Below are 9931 nucleotides of genomic sequence, written 5' to 3'. Positions count from 1 at the left end.
ACCTTTCTTCCTCCGACAGCCCAGCGATCCTCAGGCCTTCCTCCCTGCCCCTGCCTCCAGGTAGTCAGATGTTGCATCCTCTGTCACTCTGCCTCGTCCTCCACACTCCCCCTCCACCTAGGAGTAGGTCTGGATATGCCTCTTCTTTACTGGTGAGTTCACTGTTACCTGATGCTTTTGGACTCTGGATGACTAACATGCTTGTTTGAGCCTAAAACTCTTCATCTCAGCTTTGTATTTTTCACTGTTGGGGCTTATCCCTTTATTAGGCTTTTTTGAGGTCATTTTCGAGTCTAGGATTTAGGAGGGACAGGGAAGTACCTACTGTATGGTCTTTATAGACCATAGGGAACAGGCCAGAAGAAGGGGTATATCCCCACAATGTTGCCCCCCCCCCCTTTTGTACCTTTCATTTTATCCTCCTTTCCTTATGTTTATCCCCCTACCCCCCTTTATTTCCCCCTCCCTCACCTTTCCCTCCCCATCTACATTCTTCATGTTTACCTATGTCCCTTGGGTGTTATTTATGACTTTGAGTTCTAGTTCACTCACTCATTTTGCATTCTGTGTTCCTTTGCATTACAGTATATACTATCATATTAAATACCTATTGCACATTTATTACAGGTTATCTGTTATTATTCATTTTGCTTTTTTGAGTGCTGGGAATTATATTATTTATTATTGTAGTTTGGAGGGTGAGGATCCTCCACTGTTCCCGTTGCACCACTAGCTTAATCTTATCCTTCTTTGTTTACTTTATTGAGTGCTGTCTGCTCCTTATATTATCAGGATATGGAAGTGTTAAACAATTTGTTAGCAAGGAGGGGTAAAGGAAGAGCCATCATCCTGGCATGTTGTCACCTGCCCCAGACCTTCGGGCATTGAGCCTGTGGGGGGCTTAGAATAGTAAGTGAGCAAGATGGCGATCTGCGCACATGCCCTCTTACTTTTCTGAAGCCATAATGTATGTGCCAGCTTTCACAAACCTGGCAAAGAATGTGATTGTGAACCAAAGTGACTTGGAGCGGCGCTAAACAACAGGGATTGTGACACATGTGAGTCATAAAAATATAAAGTGAATTGTAAGGTGAACCGAAAAAACAATTCTCAACCATCCAGGGAATATGTACAGATTCCCTTCAAGATAATGCAGGTCCAGGGTAGGAAGGGAGCGATGGTTTCAGGAACACCCCAGAATGAAGAATAAAAAATGATGGTGCAATAAAATAACACAAAATTGGTGTGTATGAGTCCTGGCTCTGTATAAATGCCTACTTACAGCAGGTAAGTGTTAAACCAGCATAGATCAGGACAACAGGTAAGTGTTAATCAGGACAGCAGGTAAGTATTTGCCCAGCAGTAAGTCCTTCGAGTCCTTGTTACTGCTGGGCAAATACTTACCTGCTGTCCTGATTAACACTTACCTGTTGTCCTGATCTATGCTGGTTTAACACTTACCTGCTGTAAGTAGGCATTTATACAGAGCCAAGACTCATACACACCAATTTTGTGTTATTTTATTGCACCATCATTTTTTATTCTTCATTCTGGGGTGCTCCTGAAACCATCGCTCCCTTCCTACGCTGGACCTGCAAAGAATGTAATTGGTCAGCGATAAAATTCCCACACCAGGGGTTGGTGGGACTGCGTGTCCCTAAGTGTATAAGACAGTTAGCCATCATCCCAGAGGTGTGATTCAATGTGTGGTCCAAGAATGCCAAGCTCGGAGTAAGTCATCTAAGATTCTCAGAGGCTAATTCTCCAGCAGGAAGAGGCTACTTGAAGGAAATGCTGCCTGGATTATTTTGCTGTTTGTTTTGCAACTAGGAAAGGTAGTTGTGTTACCCCATATTCCCAAAGTAAGTGTGTCTTTCTTCTGTATTTTGTGTAATATTGTGCGTTTGCCTATTTTAGTGAATAAATTACAATTTATTTCATAACTCGTTTTGCTCAAATAAATGACCCTGTTAAAGGGTGTACTTTGCCTGGTCTCCTGTGACAAACCCTCCTCCTCCTATTATCACCCCCTATATAGCCTGATATAGTTAACTATGCTCCTTCCTCCGAGTCTGCCTATATCTCCTAAAAGCTGTCTTTTTGGCCTTTACAATACCTGCACCTCTTTTGAGAACCATATAAACCTTTCTTGTCCTTGTATATTTTCTAACCTGCCTGACACAAAAGTCTGTTGCTCTTACAATAGTATTGCATCCAAGGTCACCAACAGGGGGATAGAGCTGGAACTACTGCCGTAGGGCCAGGTGCCTGGGTGGAGAAACCGGTCGGCCTGTGTTAGACGTCATCCCAACTTCTCCGTCCGGCTGCCAGGTCTCTGTGGATTGCCGGGGTCCAGCTTTCCCCAGCTACGGCCTTCGCCTCAAACCCTGCCCCTACCAGATGATGTCGGACATTGAGCCAGTGCGAACGTCGGGCGCAAGGTAAGGTAAAATTGTGTGTGTGTGGTAATTGAGTGAGGAATGCGGGGTGTAATTGAGTTAGGGCAGAGTGTAATTGCCTGAGGGAATGGGAAGAGGGGTGTAATGGAGTGTAAGGAAAGTGGGGGAGAGTGAGAGAGAGGAAGAAGAGAGAGGAGAGGGAGTGAGTGAGAGTAAAGAGATGTGTGAGAGGGGAGAGTGAGAGTTGCAGCCTTCTATCAGGAATCCTGCTGTGCTGTCGGATTTTAGTGGTGAAATACTATTTTGCTGCCGGGCTACAGGGAGGTGTTGGCGAGGAATAGCATGAAAGATGGATAGCTGGAGCCTTGGGGATCACAAAGCTGGTGACAGTTGAACCAGTTTAAATGCGTTAATGGCTGAGTTCAGTCTCAGCCAGTGGGAGAATAAAGTTGGGCACCTATAGAAATTGGAAGGGTTATATGGGTGTCATAGGGGCTGCGCTGTTGCTAGTTTCTGCACCTTCGGCAGTAGCAACCTCTGGTGGTGGTGATATGGAGCAGGGCGGGGTGGGGACCCAGCTTGCTGGCAATTGTCAGTTCTTGCCTGGGCAGGGCTGCCCCTGCCTTGGGCCGAGAGGCAGTGGTAAGCTGCCTGGCCCTTCGATGGGCCCGGCAGATGCAAGTTTAAATCTCTGATCATTGTTTTAAGGAAGCTTATGTGTCACCAGTTTGGGGGGCTTGCATTTAGCAGCTGAGGTAGAGTTGATGAGCCAGGCAGGAGAGATATGAATTAGCTTTGCCGACAGGCTACATGGGGGCTTTAGTGGTGTCTAGCAAGATAGATGGATAAGATGTGCTGTGGCTCACAGAGCTGGTTAGCAGGTTTGCACCAGACACAATGAGGTAAAGGATGAGTTCAATCTCAGCCCGAGGGAGGAGAATATGGCCACCTATGGAAACTTGAGGGGTAATACGGTTGTAAAAGGGGTTTCATGGTCACCAGTACCCATGGCTGAAGCTGTAGCTGCCTCTGGCATGGAGCAGATGGGGATGGGGCCCACCTTTCAGGCGGCGGTCAGTTCTTGCCCAGATAGGGCTGCATCTGCTTCAGGAGGAGAGGCTGTGGTTGGGCTGCCTTGCCCTTTGGTGGGCCTGGCTGATGCGGGCAAAGTTGCTGATGGTCATTGTTAGGATGCTTATACGTGCATTGCCAGCTGGTTGGGACGATATTTACAAGCCTAGGTGGAGAAGATCAAGGGAGGAAAGATTTTGAGGTATCTCTGCTAGCAGGCTTTAGCAGTGGCGGTGGCTAGCTAGAAAGGGAGATAGGTCGATTTTGTTGTGCACAGGTCTGGTTGGCAGTGTTGCACCAGATTATTTCAGGTGAAGGCGGGGTTCAATCTCAGCCAGAAGGAGAAAATTTGGCATCTCGGGAAGTTAAGGATGAGCTTGTGGCTCATGAGCTGGTTGGCAGTGTTGCAGTAAACATGTTGAGATAAAGGCTGGATTCAATCTCACAAAGGAGAAAAAGATCTCTATGTTCTCCTTTGTGTACATATATGTTATCCTAGTTTTGCACCCCTCAGTAATATTAAGGCTGAGCAGAGGCCGACTTTCTTAATATACAATGGGTTCAAATTCAGCCTGAGGGAAGATACAATTGGGATTTCTAGAAACTAGTAAGGGTCATATGGGTGTCAAAAGGGGTGCGCTGTCTCAAGTAAAAATACCAAGTAACAATGCCTGGGGCTGTAGAGGCCTCCGGCATGGAGCAGGGGGGAAGGGGTCCCGCCTTTGCTGGCTGTGGTCAGTTCCTACCTGGGTGAGGCTAGAAGTAAGTGGGGGGTAGGCGACGCCTGCTTCGGGGGAGGGAAGGAGGTGATGCTGCCTGGCCCTCAGGAAAAGTCTCTCATGGTCTGTGGGCTCAGTAATTGCCTAGTGGTGGCATTTATTGGCAAGTGGGCAGGGCTCATTGGGCTTTGAATACCTGTGATTCTGCCAGCGGACATCAGACTGGAATCATGATTCATGAGGGGCTCGAGGGGTCCTTTCAGGTCTGGCAGTAGGAGGCTAGTTTAAGTTGGTTAAATAGCCCAGTGGGTGGTAGCTGTTGGGAGGTAAGTGCGCTTTAACCTTGCCAGGCGGGGCTCTATGGTGCAAAAAGCCTGGTGGTGGCTAGGGGCATCGAATGGGCAGGGTTCTTTTGTGTGTGACTTCTTGGTGCCCATTCTTGATAACCGCTGGGACGATGAGGTGCCGGCATGGTGATCCTTGAAGGCTATTAGTTTGGGTACCATTGGCCTTCACCCAGTGGTAAAGAACTCTGGCAGGGTTGGCACTTATTGGGTTATGTTATCTATTTTAATAAAAGCTGGAAGCTTTGTACCTCCAGACCTTTGTTGTGTGTTTATTTCTATTTATCATTATACACTGGGGGTGGGGGTAGGATTCCTTGCAGGCTCCAAGGTCAGAGGCTTGTAAAGTGCTGAGTACATTGTTGGCGCTATATAAATAAAATTATACATACATCAGTGTGTCTATAATTACACTATGTGTATGTGTCGGGGTGTCGCTCTGCACCTTGTTATATTGCCCTGCAATGGGTTGTTGGCCCCTCTGGCAGAGGAGGGGTTAACAACATGTGCTCACAATCTGTTCAGATGACTATTAAAGTGAGTTGTCCAAGGGTGCAAGAAGAGCAGACAATGAGATCAGAGCCACGATCCCATGTTTCAAAGGGCGTGTTCTCACCCCATAGAATATATGGGTCTTCAGTGAGGAAACACACCACTTAACCTTGACTTTTGATCAACATCAGGATCTCAAAGCCTCTGTCTTTGTTGTGTTATGCATGTACTTATGATGCAATTCTGCCTGTAAAACATAACAGACCTCACTGGAAGCCAGTTACTCCTAAAGAAAGGCAATATCACTCATGAACCCCTGAGGCAGCAAAGGGTTCAAGTTTGCATTACAACTGCACTTATGTGGCCTAGAAGACAATACTGATGACATAAAAGAATATTATATGGCAATAAACACATTCAAACAGTGCAGCTGCCCAGCAACGAAAGGATTAAACCAGTTTACTATGTGGTGTGTCCACTACCATACACAAGCCTGGTAATTAATCTCTGTGGTATTGCATGATTTCACTTGCAGCAGTGGGATTAATAAAGAAGCTACTATATGAATTATCTGTAACTGTTGAGTCTCAGCAGACCACAGCTCTTGCGTGTTGGGAATTCTTCTCATTACAAAGTTTGAGAGGTTGTTTTGGTTATTATCTACTTGTTTAGCAATGATCCCTCCGGGATTAATTAGGTATAGCAAATGTGATTGTGGAATTTCCCGTTTCTCTTGTACTGTAACACTTAGATTACAGCAGATGTATTAAATTGATACAGGAGAACTGGTCAGATCTAAGCCTTGATAAACACCAAATCCCCTATTCGAGGGGTGGTCTACTCCAGTCCTCAAGAGCCACCAACAGGTCAGGTTTTCAAGATATCCTTGATTCAGCACAGGTGGCCAGCTGAGCCACTTGTGCTGAAGCAGAGTTATTCTGAAAATCTGACCTGTTGGTGACCCTTGAAGACTGGAGTTGGCCAATCCTGCCCTACTCAATATGCTCTGAAGCCATCTCTAACATGCTGGAGATGAGATGCGTCCCATTCAAATGAATGGAATGAGAATCTTCTCCAGCACAAGGGAGACAGGTTTTCCCTGTGCATATTCCTGTTTAGCACATATTGATTTAACACAAAAGGAAGCAGACATAGGAAATGTAACTGGTTCCATGTCTCAGCTATGTAATACAAATACTTACAGGAATCTGATTTTTGTACAGAAGATACTGTCTCAATCACCCAGATGTAACTTCTTAAACAGCATTGGTTTCATTTTAGACTGCAACTTGAATATGTTTAAGGTACAGTGCTATAAATCTATAACTGGAACTACACCTTTATAGTAAAGCAAACTTGCATATGCCATTGTAAAAAAAAATGTATATATATATATATATATATATATATATATATATATATATATATATATATAAAAAAAGTAGATTTTACCAGATTGGAGTCCGGAAAAAACGAGACAGCACACAGTCCAGTAGTTCCAATGAAGTTGTATTCAAAGTAACATGGCACCACCTCCAACGTTTCGGTCCACTCAACGTGACCTTCCTCAGGGACGTGCAATAAGTGAATGCTAATCCACCACCTTATATACCCAAACAAATCAAAATTAAAATGAACTCACTCGTGCAGGGGCAACATTGCCCGCGAAACCGCGCCGCTGTGACACGCATGCAAATGCTGGAACGCATCGCCATCTTGGATCCAATAATATGAAACGACCTATTGAACTACGGTGGCCTCAATGGTCCGCCCGTAGGTACAATCGCGCATGCGCGGACTCCTCATGCCGTGACCCACAGTATACTGCTGGAACGCATCGCCATATTGTATCCAGTGGTGTTACATCTTTAACCTAGCTACGGTGGCCCGAATGGTGCATATGGCCACTATGGTGGCGGTTCGCGCATGCGCGAAGCTACCCTGGCGACTCAGCAAGCGAAATGCGGTGCAACGCAGGATCTTTACTGTCTTTGAGCTTACCCCACTATGTGCATGAAAGCGCCCTCACACAGAGACAACCTCAAGAACATGTATGAGGTTCTGGTATAATAAATGCCCAAACACTATAACGAAGGGCACCTAACAAATGGGACCGTTTGGGGAAGCTCAGATACAAAGGCACAATAAGGCATGTTATGATGTGTGTTGTTATTTGCTTAGAAAATACTTAAAAGGACCCGTTCCAGCATGAGAACGCATGGCACACACAGCAAACATACATAAACCAATTAACCAACAAACATGTGAAACGCTGTGTGCATCACTGTAAGATATATTGTTATCAATGTCCCACTGTAATAAATACTATAACTACAATGACTAATAGAGTCTAAAATCGAAAACAAGTAATTGTAGTTATAGTATTTATTACAGTGGGACATTGATAACAATATATCTTACAGTGATGCACACAGCGTTTCACATGTTTGTTGGTTAATTGGTTTATGTATGTTTGCTGTGTGTGCCATGCGTTCTCATGCTGGAACGGGTCCTTTTAAGTATTTTCTAAGCAAATAACAACACACATCATAACATGCCTTATTGTGCCTTTGTATCTGAGCTTCCCCAAACGGTCCCATTTGTTAGGTGCCCTTCGTTATAGTGTTTGGGCATTTATTATACCAGAACCTCATACATGTTCTTGAGGTTGTCTCTGTGTGAGGGCGCTTTCATGCACATAGTGGGGTAAGCTCAAAGACAGTAAAGATCCTGCGTTGCACCGCATTTCGCTTGCTGAGTCGCCAGGGGAGCTTCGCGCATGCGCGAACCGCCACCATAGTGGCCATATGCACCATTCGGGCCACCGTAGCTAGGTTAAAGATGTAACACCACTGGATACAATATGGCGATGCGTTCCAGCAGTATACTGTGGGTCACGGCATGAGGAGTCCGCGCATGCGCGATTGTACCTACGGGCGGACCATTGAGGCCACCGTAGTTCAATAGGTCGTTTCATATTATTGGATCCAAGATGGCGATGCGTTCCAGCATTTGCATGCGTGTCACAGCGGCGCGGTTTCGCGGGCAATGTTGCCCCTGCACGAGTGAGTTCATTTTAATTTTGATTTGTTTGGGTATATAAGGTGGTGGATTAGCATTCACTTATTGCACGTCCCTGAGGAAGGTCACGTTGAGTGGACCGAAACGTTGGAGGTGGTGCCATGTTACTTTGAATACAACTTAATTGGAACTACTGGACTGTGTGCTGTCTCGTTTTTTCCGGACTCCAATCTGGTAAAATCTACTTTTTACATGTGCATATGGGGCTAGCATCAGCATCTTACTTATGTTTACAGTGTGCCAACTGAGATGATTTTTTCATATATATATATATATATATATATATATATATATATATATATACGTATATATATATATATACATATATATACGTATATATATATATATATATATATATATATATATATATATATATATATATATATATATATATATATATATATATATATACAATGAAGATCTGCGCCTGTGTGGAGATGTCAGAGAGTAAGGTGGATTGAATAATATAAATTATTAGTATTGATTACATGAATATATTAACCAATAACATTAATAAAACCTGACAAATAGATGTCTAGCCATATAAAATATATATACAAACACATATATAGTGCTGTTGAACCTCCTATAGGTGCACAATACAAGCTGTCCTTTTGAGTCCCAAAACAATGTCCAATTGAGGGGAAAAAATAAAGCACTATCAGGAAACAGGCAGCTTCTTCAACGAGGGTGCAACGACCTCCCTCACCACCTGCATAAAAAAAAAGAAAAGAGAAAAAAGCGCCGGTTCCTAGTGCATTACTGTGCAATAAAATATTTAATTTCCCAAAAAGGCTCATAAAATGAACTCACAAACATAAATAGATAAAAAGCATGTTATGAGATAATACTCATGCTCCAAAGGATCAGCAACCGCCGCTTCACTGCTACACTGCTCCGTGGCTTCACCGTGTCCAAACTTGTCCTCGTGGTTCACCGTCAAACAGGAACTCACGAAATCGGGCTCACTGCAACTCCTCTCCCCGGTCACACACCAACAGATGAACTTTGGTTCCCTCCGGGGACGATAGATGTGGCGGGACTGCAAATGACGTCACCCGATCAAATTCAAAGGACAAACGGGCTAGGATTTACCAACAGGTCTGCCAGCAGCATTGGAGGATCAACTGCACAACTGTCCCTACGCGTTTCATCAGATTAACTGACTTCTTCAGTCAGTTGCGGTGAGCCCGATTTCGTGAGTTCCTGTTTGACGGTGAACCACGAGGACAAGTTTGGACACGGTGAAGCCACGGAGCAGTGTAGCAGTGAAGCGGCGGTTGCTGATCCTTTGGAGCATGAGTATTATCTCATAACATGCTTTTTATCTATTTATGTTTGTGAGTTCATTTTATGAGCCTTTTTGGGAAATTAAATATTTTATTGCACAGTACAGGCATACCCCGCATTAACGTACGCAAAGGGACAGGAGCATGTATGTAAAGCGAAAATGTACTTAAAGTGAAGCACTACCTTTTCCCCACTTATAGATGCATGTACTGTATTGCAATCATCATATACGTGCATAACTGATGTAAATAACGCATTTGTAACAGGCTCTATAGTCTCCCTGCTTGCGCACAGCTTCGGTACAGGTAGGGAGTCGGTATTGCTGTTCAGGACTTGATGACAGGCGCACTCGTGAGCTGCTGTTTGCCTATTGGGTGATATGTACTTACTCGCGAGTCTACTTAAAGTGAGTGTACTTAAAGCGGGGTATGCCTGTAATGCACTAGGAATCGGCGCTTTTTTCTCTTTTTTTTATATATATATATATATATATATATATATATACATACATACATATATATATAAATATACATAC

The 9931-nt window shown here is 44.2% G+C and overlaps 1 protein-coding gene across 1 annotated transcript in view; it reads left to right on the top strand.

Annotated features, from left to right (window-relative positions):
• Positions 1 to 2403: 2403 nt before the first annotated feature.
• The window catches only part of LOC142499940 (olfactory receptor 6N1-like), a 29748-nt gene continuing 22220 nt past the window's right edge, over positions 2404 to 9931 (top strand). Inside the window, exon 1 of the mRNA XM_075609997.1 lies at positions 2404 to 2441. Coding sequence (XP_075466112.1) covers positions 2404 to 2441 — 38 coding nt within the window. The remainder of the gene's footprint in view (positions 2442 to 9931) is intronic.

Source organism: Ascaphus truei, chromosome 7, assembly GCF_040206685.1.
Source record: "Ascaphus truei isolate aAscTru1 chromosome 7, aAscTru1.hap1, whole genome shotgun sequence".
NCBI lineage: Eukaryota > Metazoa > Chordata > Amphibia > Anura > Ascaphidae > Ascaphus > Ascaphus truei.
Note: the sequence above shows the minus strand (reverse complement) of the source record. Positions and strands in the feature narration are given on the sequence as shown.